At 43.4% G+C, this 19,031-nt stretch overlaps 1 protein-coding gene across 24 annotated transcripts in view; it reads left to right on the forward strand.

Annotated features, from left to right (window-relative positions):
* Positions 1–19,031, forward strand: part of MICAL3 (microtubule associated monooxygenase, calponin and LIM domain containing 3) — a 195,957-nt gene that overhangs the window by 85,270 nt on the left and 91,656 nt on the right. For 19 of the 24 annotated variants that reach the window (XR_005379691.1, XM_038576206.1, XM_038576209.1 and 16 more), the window contains 10 exons: positions 358–484; positions 1,440–1,536; positions 6,405–6,552; positions 8,847–9,043; positions 10,608–10,720; positions 10,810–10,872; positions 11,349–11,522; positions 13,116–13,199; positions 16,821–16,919; positions 18,712–18,768. Coding sequence is in view for 23 of the 24 variants with exons in the window: in XM_038576206.1 (XP_038432134.1) it covers positions 358–484; positions 1,440–1,536; positions 6,405–6,552; positions 8,847–9,043; positions 10,608–10,720; positions 10,810–10,872; positions 11,349–11,522; positions 13,116–13,199; positions 16,821–16,919; positions 18,712–18,768 (1,159 nt within the window). In the remaining variant the exon portion in view is untranslated. The remainder of the gene's footprint in view (positions 1–357; positions 485–1,439; positions 1,537–6,404; positions 6,553–8,846; positions 9,044–10,607; positions 10,721–10,809; positions 10,873–11,348; positions 11,523–13,115; positions 13,200–16,820; positions 16,920–18,711; positions 18,769–19,031) is intronic. The other 5 variants (XM_038576223.1, XM_038576224.1, XM_038576225.1 and 2 more) reach the window with 3 other exon arrangements.

Below are 19,031 nucleotides of genomic sequence, written 5' to 3' on the forward strand. Positions count from 1 at the left end.
GCAGGTTGTTTTTCCATCCGTGATTTTCTTAAAAATTATAAACTGGCCTACTTGAAAAAACAAAACAGTAAATCAGTTGCCTTTTAAATTAGAATCAGGCTTTGTATCCTAGCCCACCACAGTGTACTTGCTTTTGCTACTAGTACTTAACCAGTCCAGGGCCTGTGGAATCCCTGGCATGGTACGAATGGGAGCAGGGGCTGACATAGGTTGGAGGAAAGTGGTCAAGGATGAGGATTTGTCATATCCTTCAGATTATTCGGGACACTGTCAAAAAAATGCGAATATTATCAAAGGAGAGGAAGATGTGTATGGTGCTTGTCACTGCTCTGAGTAAATAGTTGTATGTTCTTGCAGGGAAAGCATTTATAGGTTGCTGCCTCAGACTACCCCTGAGAATGTGAGTAAAAACTTCAGCCAATACAGCATAGACCCTGTCACCAGATATCCCAATATTAACATCAACTTCCTCCGCCCAAGCCAGGTAAGAGCCAGTTACCTACATCTGGGCCCATTTTCAGGACAGATCAGACCTTTGAAACATTGAAATGTGTCTGTTAGCACCGTATACACGTACTTCTTTCCTAATCCAAGTAGATGTGCCCTGGAATGGCGAAAATAGATAGCACTTTCCATCAACAGATCGAGCAACTCAGAGTGGGAGTTGTTGAATAACTTGCCAGAAGGTCATATGTGACAGAAACAATGGATTGAGGATTTTATCCAGTGCTTCCTAATTCAGGTTGCATGTTGTAGGGGAGAGAACACCTGTTCATTATCTGGGAAATGTGACTTGCACTTGCATTATTGCCACCAATCACTTGGGACAGCGGCAGTTTCTTCATTTATGAAGTGGAGATAATAGTCCTGCTATTCACAGGACCACTGTGAGGAAATTGTACACTTGAAGAAATTTTGAAAGTTAGGATACTCTGCAAGTAAGATACTGTTGGTCAGTTTTGTTGTGCTACTAAGTTCCTTTTCATAGTGTCTAACGCCTTGTCATTGAGAATGACATTTGACAAAGCTCAATAATCCCAAAGAGTCCAACAATTTTTGGAAAGCAGCCCATTCAACATATTTGCCTGTGTACTTGTGTAATTCTTTATTCACTTTCTACCTGAGGTTTATGGGTTTAAGCCCTCTATATACTTATATATAAGGGGGCCGGTGAGTCTTGCTGTCAGTGGGCAGTATGAATAGTCCAGTAATGACTATCAGAGGGTCCTACTTGGCCGAGTAGCTAGTTTTTAGCACAACTTTTTACACTAACATATATTGGTTTATATGTAACCCCACCACATTCCAGAAAGAATTTGAAGGTCATTGTCATAACTTTTTTCTGAATTTTGCCTAGCCTACTTTCTTAGTCTTTCATTTTGCTCTCAGGTGGGAACTTATTTTGTGGTGTTTGATTTTACAACTTAACTTTCTACCAGGTGCGCCATTTATACAATACTGGAGAAACAAGAGATATTCATCTGGAAATGGAGAACCTGGTGAACTCCCGAACTACCCCAAAGTTGACTCGCAATGGTAAGTTCTGGTAATGACCTTTTAAATGCGAGTAACCTACTCAAGAAGTCCATACTTACTCATTGAGCTGTTAGTGTGCACAGTAATGTGTAAGGCCGCGGTTCTCAGCTGGAGCCGATTTTGCCTCCAGGGGCACATGTGGTAGTGTTTGGAGACATTTTGATTGTCAGGACCAGGGGAGGGTGCTGAGTGCACAAATCAGCTCCCCCAACATAGAATTACTCAGCCAGAAATGTCAGTAATGTCAAGGCAGAACCCTCAATCTAAGGTTTTAGGAGCATATAAGGAGAAATCAGATAAAAGTGCTGTTAGAGGGATGCCTGGGTGCCTCAGCAGTTAAGCATCTGCCTTCGGCCCAGGGTGTGATCCTGGAGTCCCAGGGTCAGGTCCCACATCAGGCTCCCTGCATGGAGCCTACCTCTTCCTCTGCCTATGTCTCTGCCTCTTTCTCTCTGTGTCTCTCATGAATAAATAAATAAAATCTTTAAAAAAAAAAATGCTGTTAGAAAGTGAGTGCACACATACCAGCTAAGGTTTCTGGGGGAGGCTTTATGAAAAAGCAGTGGTATTTTAGATGAGTACTACATTGCCAGGATACAGCTATAGAGATAAAAGCCATTCCACATTTTGTGTACCTTGAAGGGCCCCTGTAGGTATTTTTAAAAGGAGAACAACATGAATATACCTGGATAGCTACATGTAAGATGGGATGGAGAAGGGAAATCCCAGAGGCAGGACCGCTAGTTAGAAATACCCTGTAGCAGTCAGGCTAACGGTGGTGAAGGCCTAAACAGGATACTGATGTTGAGGTTGGACAAGGTAATGTAGCATGGTGAGAACAACTGACTTTGTGGCCCAGTCCAGGCGTTGCCATTTGTGAAGTATGAGGGCCAGAATAGGTTATTTTGCATGTGTGAACTTTGGTCTCCTTGTCTGTGAAATGGGCATACTTTGCACTACAGTCATAAGGATTCTGTGGCATATAGAGTATTTATTACAATGTCTGGTATATGGTGGGTGATCACAAATGGCAGCCATTTTGTCATTATTAATTGTCAATGTCATTGTCATTATTAAACATGGGAAAGAGTATATTAAAGAGCCAGATTCAATAGGCATCGGTAGTTTGGTTGCATGAGTCAAGAGATGGTTGCAGATGGTGCTGCCATCAGTTTGGACAAGGAATGGGAGGATGAGAAGGTTTGAATCTATTTTTTTGTCTTTATGTTTAAAGATTTTCTTTCTTTATTTGACAGAGAGAGATAGTACAAGCAGGAGGAGCGGCAGAGAGAGGGAGAAGCAGGTTCCCTGCCAAGTGAGGACTCTGATGTGGGCCTGATCCCAGGATACTGGAATCATGACCTGAGGGCCAAAAATAGACACTTAACCGATTTAGTCTCCCAGGCTCCCTGATTTGAGTCTGTTTTGAGTTTGACATGTTATTAGAATATCAAGGTAGATTTTACAACCAACAAGCAGTTGGGGACATTTTTATATTTCTCCTCTCTGGTGTCATCTACTTGAGAGCAGACGGTATCACCTTTGTCACTGTCATTTTAGAGCCTGGAATATTGAAGTTGCCCAGTATATATTGGATTGTTGGATATAGAGACTGGGGAGACATCTGAATAAAGTAAATTTCTTATTTATGATGATAACACCAGGAGTGTTTCTCTGTGTAGTTTTAGAATACATTTTCACTGAAAGACTTAAATGAAACAGGATTTTTATGTAGTTTTTATCTTGTTATGTTCCCAAATCACTAAATGACTTCCTACGGGGTTAGGTATATCCAGCTGCCATAGGTAAGAGAACAGACGTTCTTGGACACAAATAGGAGTTCACAGATTCTTCTAAATGCTCCATATCAGGGGATCCCTGGGTGGCGCAGCGTTTAGTGCCTGCCTTTGGCCCAGGGCGCGATCCTGGAGACCCGGGATCGAATCCCACGTCGGACTCCTGGTGCATGGAGCCTGCTTCTCCCTCCGCCTATGTCTCTGCCTCTCTCTCTCTCTCTCTCTCTCTCTCTGTGTGTGACTATCATAAATAAATAAAAATTTAAAAAAATTAATAAATGCTCCATATCAGAGCTCCTCTGATGCAGTTAAGAAAAATGGACTTTTTTTTTCTTATTCCTAATTTTTCTTTTTTAATATTTTATATAAATTCAATTTGCCAGGATGCTTGGGTGACACAGTGTTTGAGCATCTGCCTTTGGCTCAAGGCATGATCCCAGGGTCCCACATTGAGCTCCCCACAGAGAGCCTGCTTCTCCCTCTGCCTATGTCTCTGCTTCTCTCTGTGTGTCTCTCATGAATAAATGAATAAAATCTTAAAAATAAATTCAATTTGCCAGCATACTCAGTTACCCCATGCCCCACCCTCCTCCCCTTCTGCAACCCTTTCTTTGTTTCCCGTTTCCCAGAGTTAGGAGTCTCTCATGGTTTGATTTTTTTCCCCACTCAGTTCCCCTCCTTTCCCTATGGTCCCTTGCACTGTTTCTTATATTCCATGTATGACTGAAACCATATGATGATTGTCCTTCTCCAGTTGACTTACTTCACTCAGCATAATACCCTCCAGTTCCATCCATGTCGAAGCAAATGGTGGGTATTTGTCATTTCTAATGACTGAGTAATATTCCATTGTATATAGAGACCACATCTTCTTTATCCATTCATCTGTCAAAGGACATCATGGCTCCTTCCACAGTTTGGCTATTGTGGACATTGCTGCTATAAACATTGGAATGCATATGTCCCGGCGTTTCACTGCATCTGTATCTTTGGGGTAAATCCCCAGCAGTGCAATTGTTGGGTCGTAGGGCAGGTCTATTTTTAACTCTTTGAGGAACCTCCACACAGTTTCCCAGAGTGGCTGCACCAGTTCACATTCCCACCAACAGTGCAAGAGGGTTCCTTTTTTTCCACATCCTCTCCAACATTTGTTGTTTCCTGTCTTGTTAATTTTCCCCATTCTCACTGGTGTGAGGTGGGATCTCATTGTGGTTTTGATTTGTATTTCCCTTGATGGCAAGTGATGCAGAATATTTTCTCATGTGCTTGTTGGCCATGTGTAGGTCTTCTTTGGTGAAATTCCTGTTCATGTCTTCTGCCCATTTCATGACTGGATTGTTTGTTTCTTGGGTGTTGAGTTTGATAAGTTCTTTATAGATCTTGGATACTAGCCCTTTATCTGATACATCATTTGTAAATATCTTCTCCCATTCTGTAGGTTGTCTTTTAGTTTTGTTGACTGTTTCATTTGCTGTGCAGAAGCTTTTTATCCTGATTAGTCCCAATAGTTCATTTTTGCTTTTATTTCCCTTGCCTTCATAGATGTATCTTTTTTTTTTTTAATTTTTTTAATTATTTATTTATGATAGGCACACAGTGAGAGAGAGAGGCAGAGACACAGGCAGAGGGAGAAGCAGGCTCCATGCACCGGGAGCCCGATGTGGGATTCGATCCTGGGTCTCCAGGATCGCGCCCTGGGCCAAAGGCAGGCGCTAAACCGCTGCGCCACCCAGGGATCCCCATAGATGTATCTTGCAAGAATTTACTGTGGCTAAGTTCAAAAAGGGTGTTGCCTATGTTCTCCTCTAGGATTTTGATGGATTCTTGTCTCACATCTAGATCTTTCAACCATTTTGAGTTTATCTTTGTGTCTGGTCTAATGGAGTGGTCCCATTTCATTCTTCTGCACATGGCTGTCCAATTTTCCCAACACCATTAGTTGAAGAGACTGTCTTTTTCTCCTCTTGGATAGTCTTTCCTGTTTTGTTGAATATTAGTTGACCATAGAGTTGAGGGTCCATCTCTGGGTTCTCTATTCTGTTCCCTTGATCTGTGTGTCTTTTTGTGCCAGTACCACATTGTCTTGATCACAGCTTTGTGGTACAGCTTGAAATCCAGCATTGTGATGCCCCCGGCATTGGGTTTCTCTTTCAATATTCCTCTGGCTATTCGGAGTCTAAGTAAAATGGACCTTTAGAAAGGCCCTTCGTGTTTTAGAAGACATAGCAGTGAACTGGAAAACATCCAAGCATATGTATTTATGTATTCATTTTCTCAAGATGTTATCATTTTTAATATAGAGTGCCAATCCTGGCCTGGGAGATTGTTCTGGTCTGGGGTCCTTGGCCTTGCCAATGTAATCCTACAGAGTTCCTTCACTTGGTAAATTGGCTCTATACATGGAACATGTAAGAGTGGGCTTTGCTTGCTATTGCTTTAATGTGTTGCTAAAGAGAATATATTCTTTTGTTTGGGAGGAGGGGAGATATATATATATATATTTTAATTCAGTTAGCTAAAAGAATGGACTCTTTTTTGCTCTACTCCTCCTCCTTACTTTGAAGGGAAAGAGCTTCCTCAGCTAGCTGCCAAATACCTCTCCAGGGAAGTCTTAGACCTTCTGGAAGTGAGGGTGACAGCTCAGTAGATGGCGCTCATCCATCTAAATCAGTATCCAAAAGTGCTGTAGGGACACTGAGCTTTAGCATGAGCATATCCAGATTGCCCCTCTTGTGACTTATTCTGTTAGAGGGGCTAGTTTTGACATCAGAGTCTGGGTAAATTTGTAGGTAGTTTCTTATCTACCTAAAATTCCACTATCATGATACCACTTACATAGCTATTTACTTTTTTTTTTTTTTAAGATTTTATCTATGTATTCATGAGACACAGGCAGAGGGAGAAGCAGGCTCATCGCAGGGAGTCTGCTTTTTACTTTTGAAAAACCGTGACAATTATTTTGTTCTTACCTTTAGTAATTTTTCAGACTGGATATGTGTACTACAAAGAGGAAGGATCCTACATCAATGCTACCAGGTGACCACACCTCTGATCATTTTTTTGTTGTTTCAGAGTCTGTAGCTCGTTCAAGCAAACTGCTGGGTTGGTGCCAAAGGCAGACAGATGGCTATGCAGGGGTAAATGTGACAGATCTTACTATGTCTTGGAAAAGTGGACTGGCCTTATGTGCGATCATCCATAGATACCGCCCTGATTTGATGTAAGTTGTGACAACTTTCATTTTGTATTCTCTTAGGACCTCAGAGTATTTTGCTATCTAATAGTCAAATTTTGTATTTTTTTTCTAGAATGAAATACACTGCAAGATACTTTTTCTAGAAGGCAGTGATTAATTTCATTATAATTATATTTAAAACTATGTGTCAAGCATCATATAGCTGAATCCAGCTGAGGTTTTAAAAATCACAGCGCTCAGAAAGTCAGAAACTAGTTTTAACGCCCACCTGGGTCCATTAACATTACACAAAGGAAAACTCTGTTCTTTGGCCCCAGGCTGAACTTTTCTTCGCTTTGGCGGGAGGTCTCTCAGATGCTGTTGGTTATAAGGAAAAACTCACTAAAACATTTGGCTGGCTAAAGCAAATGTGTCACTACCAACAAAACAGAAAATAATGAATACTTACTGGATTCTTGGTATACTTACGTGGTTCTTTGGTATTCTCTGTTAAGAATTAGACTTTTTGCAAATATACTCTGCCCAAGCCCACAAGGTTCAGGCCTCTTTACTCACTTACATCAGTGGCCATTCTTTTGGCCTCCTCTTTTGGCCATTCTTTATTCACCTAAATGCAGAATCATTGCAATAGGATGACCCCAGGTCAACTGCAGTGGCCAGCGCACTCAGATTTCCCCCATAGGCATTCATTACCATGGAAGCCAAACAAGAAGCAGAGCCTGTTGAATTATTTTGGCTGCCTATCCTTTTATCATTAGGACCCAAATTTTGTGCATTTGCTTTAATGATTGCTTAAGGAAACCTAAGAAACATAGTTCCTCTTTATATTAGGTTATAAATTAATGAGGCAAGAGGTAGTAGAAATAGTCTTATACAGTGTGGTTCAGGAATGGGAATTTCTGATTTGTTTGGATAAGGATAAGTGACCTCCAGTGCTCCTGTCCCTTAGCTAATGGAGAGGTTGGTAAATAGCAAGTGAAAGTAGGGCTTTTGCACCCCCACCAAGAAAGGACTTAAGAGGAAGAGGAAGGATGGTGATAAATAGCACTGGAATGCCTTAGAAGACCAAATGAATCCTCTCTCTTCCAAAGGGAAGGCAGTAAAAAAAAGGAGATGGAGGCTGACGTAGCGGAAGGGAACCCAGCAGGTGAGGTGGAGAGTGGTAGAGGGAGGGAACACACTCCTGTTAGAACGGGCAAAGGCCACCTACTGAAGGTCTAGGGAAGTTTTGTGTAAGTAGTGAGGAGGTAATTTGACACTGTTTAGAATACAATGACTTCATTCAGGATGAGGCCTCCATGGTTTAATAGGCTTCTTGCATAGAGAAAAGGCATTTAGAAAAATGAAAAACTTGCTATAGAGTCAGTAGTACGTTAACACAAAATAAGGCCTGCCTAATATCCGAAATCACCTCTGAAAAAAGAATGCTATCAGTCTTGACTTGATTGAATGATAAGAAGCCTGAGCCAAATGCTATCAGTCTTGATTTGATTGAATGATAAGAAGCCTGAGCCCAGGGGGAAGTGGTTGTTAATCTAAATACTTGGGAAAACTCAAGAACATTAGCAGTAGAAAAATCCTTTGAGGAAGATTTTAGAATTTCCCTGAGAAGGCTGAATTAGATTTACCAAAGCTGATTTAGTGCAGTTTAGTGATAACAGTTCGTCTGTGATGGCACAGCAAGTGAAGTCCTAGGCCTTTAGAAGCAGTCTGATCCAGATAGGATACTTATCATTACTGAGCACTAGTTTAATAGGTACAGATCACATACAAGGTACAAGGGAACACTTTTTTTTTTTAAGTTTTTATTTATTTATTCATGACAGACACACAGAGAGAGAGGCATAGACACGGGCAAAGGGAGAAGCAGGCTCCATGCAGGGAGCCTGACGTAGGACTCTATCCCAGGTCTCCAGGATCACACTCCGGGCTGAAGGCGGCGCTAAACCGCTGGGCCACCAGGGCTGCCCCAAGGGAACATGTATTAAAGATATTTAGTTCCTAGTCTTGAGCTTACCTTTTAGTAAGAAATTTATGTTACCAGGAATACTGAGAATAGTTCTTCAACTTTTCCCCTCTTTTTTCCTTTCTGGGTATATCTTTAATCATTTCTTCTTGCGAATGATATGCATTTTCTTAGTGAAAGGAAGGAGACTAAACTGTGAGATGAACAGGTTGGCCCTCAGATTGTGGTGAGACACCTGCACCTGGATTTTAGGTGAAAGATTAAGAAATGATGATGAGTCCATCGATACTGTGTTTTCTGGGGTGAGGACAAGCATCCCTTCTTGATATGTTTTTCTCATTCTGTTTCTTAGAGATTTTGATTCTTTGGATGAGCAAAATGTGGAGAAGAATAACCAGCTGGCCTTTGATATTGCCGAGAAGGAACTGGGCATCTCTCCCATCATGACAGGCAAAGAAATGGCCTCGGTGGGGGAGCCTGACAAACTGTCTATGGTGATGTACCTGACTCAGTTCTACGAGATGTTCAAGGACTCACTCCCCTCCAGCGGTAAGGGCTGGCAGGCACTGGTATGGAAGTCCTCCATTTCTTGTCTGTTGGTGCCTGGCCTTTCTTTCTTTCCCTCTCACCATATCCTACATCGGTACTTGCAAAAGCAAACCTGCTCTTACTTAATCTGTTGGTTGTCTGTTGGAAACCTGGTTGGCTGTGCAGGTAAGTCCCTGAAACTTTGCTCCGTTATTTTTTCCTTCTCTACTAGTATGTTCTCAGCCATTCTTTCTTTTCCCAAATCTTTCTCACTAAATCTATAAACATGCAAAGATTGTTTCTATGCAAAATGTTTTCCTTGACTCTACTACTTCCTCACACCCTTTCTATCAGAACCAAACTTTTTTGAAAAAGTGGTTTGTACTTAAGGCCTCCACCTCCTAAGGCCTAAAGTTTGTAACATGTTGCAGCCGGCTTCTGTTTTCACTGCTCTGCCAAAGCTGTTCTCCACAGTCATGAAGAATCTCCACATCTGTATTTTCTCACTTTGCATCTCTCATGTACTTGGCTTTTCTACATTATTCAGCACTACGGAACTATGTCCTTTTTCTTGACAATCTCTCTTCATTTTCTTTCTTCTGTAACTGTTCCTTATCTAGCTTCTCTCTCTTCGCCAACCTGTTAGTGTTTTTCAAAGTCTTTGGCCCTCTGCCTGCTGCTGCCTCAGTTTACCAGAGTGCACACACACAAAAAAATATTCCTGTTGTCATTTATTGTCTATTGGAGTAAATATAGTATAATGCTTTACAGTGTTGACCATGGTACCAAACTGGGTTCACTTCCCAGTGCTTCCACCTGTTTGACCTTAGACACATTACTAAATTTCCCCATGCCTCAGATTCCGTATCCATAAACTGGATTTTATGTATGTATAACATAAAACGTGATCTGCTAAGGAGAATGTTTGGCAAATAGAAGTACTTAATATCAGCAATATATTATTAGTTTCAATTACTTTTAAAATTACTATTGTTACTAATAAAACGTTAGAATCCAAAGAGTTTATGGCTCTACAATGTCTTCCAGCCCATGTACTCTTACAGATGTCCATGGCTTTTTCTGATCAGATGTGCACTTTTTACAATAGGAACCCAGAACTCTAACATCAATATACCTGTTTAGGGAGAGCCTTCCCTTTGCGTGCACCTAAGTACATGGGATCTACATAATCAAAGCCAGTGACCTTGAGCCATATACCCCTCCTCCCTTTCTCCCTCTGCCTGAAAATTTTTATCACAAAGGGAGGTTTTAGCAGTCTGCTGTAACTAACAACCATAGGCAAGTTCCAACTTTTGCAAAGCAAAAGTGGAGTTTTGTGACTGAAGTGGATTGGAAAAAAGAGTTGGTTCTATTAACATGGCTGGAAAAGAGAAAGCTCAGTATCCAGACCTTAGTTTATGTTTTCTTGGTGGAATTTCCTGCTGAGTTCCTCATGCTTTTGTCAGAACAGATGAACCTATAGAGTTTTCTGAGGTTCTGTGAGCCACCTGCAAGGAGAATAGTTCTGCTCAGTACTTTGAAGTCCCCTCCAGGGCTGTGCTCAGACACTGCTTCCCTTTCACAGATGCCCTGGACCTGAATGCTGAGGAGAAAGCAGTTCTTATAGCCAGCACCAAATCACCCATCTCCTTCCTCAGCAAACTTGGGCAGACCATCTCTCGGAAGCGTTCTCCCAAGGTAAATGGAAGAGGTTTTTGACCTGCTGCAAACCTAAAGATGAGGTATAGTGACAAGGATAATGCAGTCTCCCTCCTCTCTTGGTATAGGATAAAAAGGAAAAGGACTTGGATGGTGCTGGAAAGAGGAGAAAGACCAGTCAGTCAGAAGAGGTAAGAATCATCTGGGATTTGCTAGAATGGTCATACCGAATTGCTCTTTTCTGGCTTAAATTAATTTCCAAATTGGTATTGCAAGACCTTTTCATATACAGTTTTTATGAGAATTTTTGTGGGCAGATGCTTTTCAGTGGGTTGTTGCCTTTGTTTAATGTTTTGGAGAGCATCCAAGGGATCACACACATGTGTACCAGTGCTTTCCTCTCTTTAGAATTATGCCTTTGGCTGAGGGTGGTGGCTTTCCTGACGAATGACCACACTAGCCCAAGTCCAAGTACCTCTTTATACTGCCCCATGCACAAAGTCTTGATGACTGCATCTTGAGATTAGAACCCTGAAGAGAGCTATTAGGCTTAACCTAAAGCAAAAGTACCAGCCGCCATGCAAAGCACTGGCTGCACTACTTCTTTGAGGGAAGGGTGTTGGCAGGGGGCTTCTCTAACGGAGCCCACCGGTTCACCTTTCATCAGGAGGAAGCACCCCGGGGCTACAGAGGAGGAAGGCCCACACTGGTGAGCACTCTGACAGACAGGAGGATGGATGTGGCCCTCGGCAATCAGAACAAAGTGAAGTACATGGCAACCCAGCTGCTGGCCAAATTTGAAGAGAATGCACCCCCCCAGTCCACTGGCATGAGGAGACAGGTAAGGCCCACTTTGTGTCTCACCCACCCACGCCAAGTCTGTCCACATAGGAAGGAGGGACCTTCTTAGTCAGATGAGTTGGGGTGGGATGTGTCTCAGCCAAGCCCTGGTGCCTCAAAGACTAACATCTGCTTCTCTCCTCGTCTGACTGTGGCAGAGAAAAGCATTTTATAAGCTCCTCTGCTTTCAGCACTGCTTCATCCTCACCATTCAGGTCTTAGGTGTCTGTGGCAAAATTTCAGAAGGATTTTAAAGTTTTAGATCTATCTATACACGCTTCTATGTTTGCATGCAGACATTTGAATTATAAAAGAGGTAGATGTTTACTGAGGAAAATGCTGGAGAGAATAATAAAGGCAATCAAGGCACCTCTAATTCTGCTAACATTTTGTTATATTTCTTTCTAGTCTTTTTTCCAGTGCATCTTTGTTTTCATAGTTGAGGTCATTCATAATATATACTTTCTGTTCTGCTTTGTTCACATGACTTTGGGCATATTCCCTTGTTCCCAACTCCTCGGGCGTCTTCCCATATGTATGTGTACCATGCTTTTCTTAACTCTTCTAGTGTTGAGTGTTTTCATTGTTGCTCATCTTTCATGATAAGGTACAGAGATAATAAATGTTCTTTTGATAAATCTTCTTTTGTGTGTTGTTGATGGTTCTCATAGGCTATCCTCGAACTAGAGTAAGAATGAGCTAATGAGCATTTTAAAGAGATCATTGTGGATACTAATCTGAGAGTGCTAGGTGGGGGCATTGACTTGAGATGTCTTTGTTAGATTTTTTTTTTTCTTTGTTAGATCTCGTCTCTCCTCTTGCTTGTCTGAGAGTCATTGAGACTTCTAAGAGGAGGTGCTGAAATCTGGAGATTTACACAGAAAGTTTCTTGTAAAACTCCCTAATGACCTGAGAGAGCATCCAAGGGAAAGGGAGCCCATTCTTCTTATTCTTTTATTCTTTCTTCATCTCTTCTGTACATATCAGCCATTGTTCTAAGGACAAGGGGTGAGATGGGGTTACTGACTTTGCTTGGAGTTTGGCCGTAATTAACTTCTTCTCACATTTAGCCTTTCTTTGGTTATTAATTTTTACACCCCAATCATATGTATTATGGCTCATAGAGAGGAATAATAATATTCATTGATAGACATCTGACATTGCCTGGCAGCTCTGGCAACCACAGGATCTGCTCCGTCTCAGGAGGTCTGGGAATGCTCCCCATGGGAGCAAGTTTGCCCCTAAGAGAAGGTTGTGTTCCTCATTTTGAGTAGAAAGAGTAGTTTTCCAGACCAGAATTAGTAGTTTAGGTTCAGAGCTTTGAGTTAGGAAAGAAGTTAGTGAAAATTACACCTTCTGATTACCTTGCTTTTCCTAGTGCATTTGCTTTTGGTTTGGAGGGGGTGGAGTATTTTGTTTCTTTTGTAAATGTAACTTTCTAAGGATTAATTCTGTGTCTCTCACACACACACTCCCAGCTCATAGATGTGTCTGTCTACCGTATCTTTTGTGTGTCTTCTCTTACCTTAATGTATTTTATTTTGTTTTGTCTCCATGTCCTGTCCCCCAACCATACTTGGCCTGTGTGTCACAGCCGACACAAGAGCGTGGGGTCAGCCAGCCGTCCTGCTGCCTACCTGAGCAGGGTCACCCTGCTCCCACCCCCCAGTGGAAACAGGTAAAGGAGCTGCCCAGGGACCAGAATGGGTGCTGCTTCCCTCTGCCTTCCACTCTGCTCATCCCTCTCAGCCAGCCATGCTAAGGAATCCTAGCTCCCAAGGACAGGTAGCTTCTGGACTCATTTGAGTAGTACCTCTGGGAAAAGTGTAACAGACGGTGCTGATTGTATTGCATGATTTGTTTAACTCCTTGGGATTTGAGAAATCAGTTAAAAGAGTAGGTGGTAATTTGGTGTTGAAACTAGCTGAAGCTACATGAGACATTGTTCAGGTACCTCAGCTTCTATGGTTTTACCGTTTTAACCTTTGTCCCAGGTTGGTGTTTTGCTTACATCTGTCCTCTTCAGGAGGGAGAATCCTGAACTCAGCAAGGCTGAGAGTTGGGGCAGTGGAGCCTTTCATGTTAAATAGGAAAACATTAGCCAAGAAATTGTCTTGAACTATGATTTTTTGTTTCAGACCCTCGACAAAGATGATCATGGGCATTTTCTTGGTGGTTTGTCTCCATTTAAAATATTCCTTGAAAAAACCTTTTTTATTTAAATTCATTTTGCCAACATAGAGTATAACACCCAGTGCTCATCACATTGTGTCCTCCATAGTGCCCATCACCCAGTTACTCCATCCCCCCACCAACCTCTCATGAAAATTTTCACTAAAGTTTTTACAGGATCTCCTAGAAAGCTGCTTTCTAGGCAGTATTGGATAGGACAGAAAGAAGTGGGTAGAGGGATGGCACCTGGTTGATTATAGGAAATCCATCAGGAGGATTGGGGCCTCTACTGTATTTTCTCCCAAGTCAGAGTTGAGCAAGTTTCTGCTCTCATGGGTGCAGCCTGGATTCTCTGCCTTGCAGTTTGGTATCATCGGGGACTAAGATTCTGAGAGGTCAGGTGAGCTGACCCTTGATTTCTTCTTGTACTGTAGAGTGCAGGCTATTGCTGGGAGGTGCTGGGGAGTGGCAAGTGGGTTTTATTTGAATCATATTCAGGGCAAAATTTTCCTTTCTAACCTCTTTTAAATAAAACGCCACATTTAAAAAAAAAAACGCCACATTAAAGGCAGGGCTCATGAGGCTGAGATGGAAGCTCGGGAGCAATGTCCAGACTCCCAACAGAAGCCGAGCTGCTGCTTTCTCTGTGCTTGGAGGAGGTCTTGTGGAAGACAGACAAACAAATAAAACTCATTGGAAAATCCATTTTCTTCTTTACCCTTTGCCTTGAAGTCTAGGTGGAGTGTATGATTTGAAAGGTAATTTTTGGTTAAGGATCTGCTAAAGGAGAAAGTGAACTCTAAACTAGATTCCCCAAACTCTTGATTTTGACAGTGTTCATAAAGGAGCAGTGGGGAAGGCAAGCCAGTTGTAACCCATGGAGGAGCTTGGACAGATGACTTTAAATGGCATGTGCCTGGAGCAGCTTTGGGTTGGCTTGTTGGGAGGTCTCAGGGGTACTAAGTGTGACCTGAAGAGTCTGGCTCAGCCACGGCCTCTGTCCCAGGGGAGACTGGCATGTCACTCATCACCCGACGGCGCTGTGCTAAAGGGGCATCGGTGTTGGTGGGCCTGCTTGTGTGTCCCATTTAGGAACAGCTGATGGCCTCTAACCTTGTGCAGGCTGCTATGTGGAGACATACAGCTAGGTTGTCCTCTGGGTAATTTGTGATCGCAGTCAAAGAAGCAGAATATCACTCAGCTCTCCAGGCAGCAGAGTAGAGCCATTGAAGTCAAACCTGGGTTCTATGGAGTTGGCACCAGAGATTGCAGTTGGAAAGACTGGGTAGATCCTAGTAAGTGAAAAACCCCATGAACAATGAAAATCCTATTAGATCATTGTCACAGAGAGTTGGGAACTATAAATTTTTTTCTTTTTTTTTTTATTTTTTATTTATGATAGTCACACAGAGACAGGGAGAGAGAGGCAAAGACACAGGCAGAGGGAGAAGCAGGCTCCATACAGGGAGCCTGACGTGGGATTCGATCCCGGGTCTCCAGGATCGCGCCCCGGGCCAAAGGCAGGCGCTAAACCGCTGCGCCACCCAGGGATCCCTATAAATTTTTTTCTTAAAGATTTTATTTATTTATTTATTCATGAGAGACACACAGAGAGAGAGAGAGAGGCAGAGACATAGGCAGAGGGAGAAGCAGGCTCCATGCAGGGAGCCTGACATGGGACTCGATCCTGGGTCTCCAGGATCACGCCCCGGGCTGAAGGCAGCGCTAAACCGCTAAGCCACCAGGGCTGCTTGGGAACTGTAAATTTATTTGACTGTGAAAGAACCATAGCTCACAGTTACATGTGTTATTTCCTCAACACTGAATCAGGGTTGGCATCGTGAGTCTTGGCCCTGTAAATTTATCTTCTCAAGGAACACTGACATGCAATGCCAGGTGCTCCAAAAATGTGGAGACCGAGCAACTCCGGTGGTGTGCTCCAGTGGCCTCTGCTTCTGAGTCATCCTGCTTGTGGACTTCTTTATCTCCCTGTAGGAATGAGGGGCTTACCAGCAGTAGCTTATGTGACTCATGTCTTGTTTTTCTTAAAGAGATTTGAATTGAGGCAGAGGGTGTGGCAAGCCCAGCCGTGTTGGCTGAGTTGGCACAGGATCAGTTTTAACTTAGGTCATGGTATGGAAGAGGGAAAATGAGTAACAACTTTGCTTACCAGTGACTTCTCTTTGTTTACCTTCCTGTGTAAACACTTTGGCTCATCCCTCCCTCCCCTCCTGCCTTTTGATCTCAGAAGTTTGTCCAGCCAGGAGAGTCTGTGCATTAACCAGCCTTCGTTTCGAAGGAAATTGTCTTGGGTTGGAACACACTGGCCCCACGCCCACCACAGCCTCTTCTCCCTCCCAGGTTTGACCTGTGTACTGCCTCACATGGTCATCCTGGGCATAAGGACATGGAGGAGTCCTCTGGCCTAGCAATAAGTAATCGTTTCTTAAGTACCAAAGAGTTCTCTAAATCACAGATTCACAAGAAGGGAATCCGATGGACATGGGAAAAATGGGAAGTAATCCATGGATATATATATAGGGTATTTGGTTAGTGACAGATGTACTTAGATTCTTGTATTCTGTTTCCTGTACCTCCTTGGTAGCTTTCCAGAACCTTATAAGTGTAATCGAGGGGGCTGAGCAGAGGGGAGCTACGGCAGGGTGTTGTCTGGGCTGGCCCTTGGGGGGAGGGCTGCTTTGCTGGTGGTGGGTGACTGAGCCCTTGGGAGGCGGTCTCCACCCACCCCTCGTGATGGTGGGCCTGTGTCCCTTTCTACTTACATCCAAGCTCATTTCTCCTGTCCTCAGCGTCCCTGATAAAACCAACACAGACTATATCCTTGATCCCTGCAATTTAGAAAATGTGACACTGCAAGTTCTAACCCCAGGGCCAGCTGCAGAGATGACCCCTGTGGTCTATACTTACCAAATAGAGCAAGGAGGACCTGGAGCCCCACAGTTGACCTCAACAAGCCGTCCACCCTGGCCATACAGTGACTGCTTGGAGGCTAGAGAGACATGGGAGGGATGGCTTTGGCCAATGCCCTTCAGTCCTTCCAGAACCAGCCTAAATGAGGCCCCTGTTTTACCAATGTTCTCTCTGTTTGTGTCTGTTGGTGTAAAAGCAACAGGAAAAGGAGCGTTCTCGGACCTGCCCCAAAAAAGTGATCACACTCTCTCCTCCCCTTACTCCACCTCCCTGTCGGGCACCTCGCAGCCAGCAGGTGATCTTCTTTGCATGCTCTGTGGTCCTTTCTGTCTTCCCACCTGCCTGTCTGCCTGCCTGCCTGCCTATGTAGCTGGCTAGAGTAGAGACCAAATCAGGATTACCTCTTCTTCAGAGATAACAATTAAAAATCGGAAGGACGAATTTGTCACAGAAGCAACCTTATTGCTACAAATGAACAATTTGCAGTCAGACCCCAGGATAGCACATAATACATTTAAACCCTGGCTGGTTTAATCTAGTCCCATATTATAGGAAAACAAGTATGCAAACACAGACTAAAACTGTATTTGTCACAGATAGATGCAAGGTCCAAAAGCCCTGGAGAGCAACACATTTCTTTAGAACCTCATTTAAAGCAGGCACTTTTTGTCTTGCTACCCAAGGAGATAAATTAAGAGGGGCTTTTTGGAAGCCTTTTATAGGGTCTCACTTTATGAGTTTTGTTCCTTCTGATTTTGAGAGCCCTGTCTCTTGCTGATCCAGCTTATGCCAGCAAACACCCATCCTTTCTGTCTACCCCTCTCACACTCCAGACAGATCATTTGAAAAATGCTTTATAGAACAGTTGCCCATAGATGTGATTAAAGAGGACAACAAGCATACTTACATAAAATATATCTATAGGATATAAACTGACCTTTGTAGGATATCCCTATACAATAAAATACTAATTTTAAAGGCATGATCTGTGGAAAGACATTTTCTCAGCTAAGGTAGCCTACTTAAAAGGTGACCCCTAGTAATGTGCCTGATGGCTAAAGACACCCCCGCCACTGTGCCTGGGTCTAAGAACTGAGCCATTGTAGATTTAGTGATTACACTTAGATCTGGGTGGGATTCTCAGTTCTTGTGTGTTATCTCAATCAGTTCTCACCATAACCGTACAAAGCAAGTACGGTTACCACCTCCGTTTTACAGATGAGAGGACTGAGGCCAAGGGTGGGAGGCCAAGTACTTTGTACAAGTTCACACAGTAAGTAATGCGGCCAGGACTTGAATCTGGATGGTATGACCTGAGCCCAAGCCCTGGCCTCATCCTACCTGTGGAGACAGTATGCTCATGGGCCACCCATTGCAGGCTGTGGACTAGTTTCTCCAACAGCACACAGCCATAAGTTGAATCCTCAGCAGTCATGCAAAGAGTGGTAAGAGTAGCCTTCCCTTCCCCCACGTGGTTGCTGAGAGGGGCTTCCTCTGGTCAGTAGAGGCAGCCGTGTGTCTGTCTTCAGGATTTCCAGCCCTACTGCATACACATTCCTGTCTTTTGACTGAACATGCTTCCAGTAGTTGTCCACTTCTCCCTTTAACAAACAATACTTTGGTCCAGTGTTCCTGTTCAGGGACCACTCCCCACCCTGGAGCTTCCTCTGGACTGTGGTAACAGCATTCGTTCCAGCCAGTTTCCATCTCCCCACCTTTCCTTTCTTATGGCTTGTTATGGAAAGCTTCACCCTCCTAATCGGCCTCTCCTATTAAGCCTTCCATTTAATAGCTCTGATCTTGTGCCACTTTGTGAAAGAAATAAGTTTGTTCCACTTTCATACTAACCGTAGTTCTCTATTTGTGTGGCTGACCTCACTGGAGGCCAGATGGACAGAGTGCTGCAGAAAGAGTTGTCCTGAGGTCATGGAATGTGATATAGATGGGATGGTGGTTACCTGGGGAGGGGATCGGCCAGGGGCAGGGGGATATGTGTTGAAATGAATTCTGAATTTCTGGCACTGTCACTTAGTAGGTCCACATAGAACATTTGGATGGAGCTTAAGTTTCTACTTTGTTGCCAACAGACGTACAGGGATCTTGATGCTGACAGCCGTGGCAAGCAGAGTCCCCACCATGAGAGGGTAAAAGCATGAACTGTGGCATGGGATGCTTGAGGGCCAAACAGACGGGGCACGCTGTGGTGGTGGGGCAGAGGGAAGGTGGGGATGGTCCCCGCTCCCCTTGCTTTGTGCACACTCTTGTCACCCAGCCAAGAGCAAAGATTCTTGCTGTTAACTGCGTTGGCCCGTGTAAATAGCATTCACAGGAGAGCATTAATCTGCTCAGCATTCAGATCAGTAAGTAGGTGGCATTTGTTTCTGTCTTTTGACATTCAGGGATCTTG

Source organism: Canis lupus, chromosome 27 (assembly GCF_011100685.1).
Source record: "Canis lupus familiaris isolate Mischka breed German Shepherd chromosome 27, alternate assembly UU_Cfam_GSD_1.0, whole genome shotgun sequence".
Classification (NCBI taxonomy): Eukaryota; Metazoa; Chordata; class Mammalia; order Carnivora; family Canidae; genus Canis; species Canis lupus.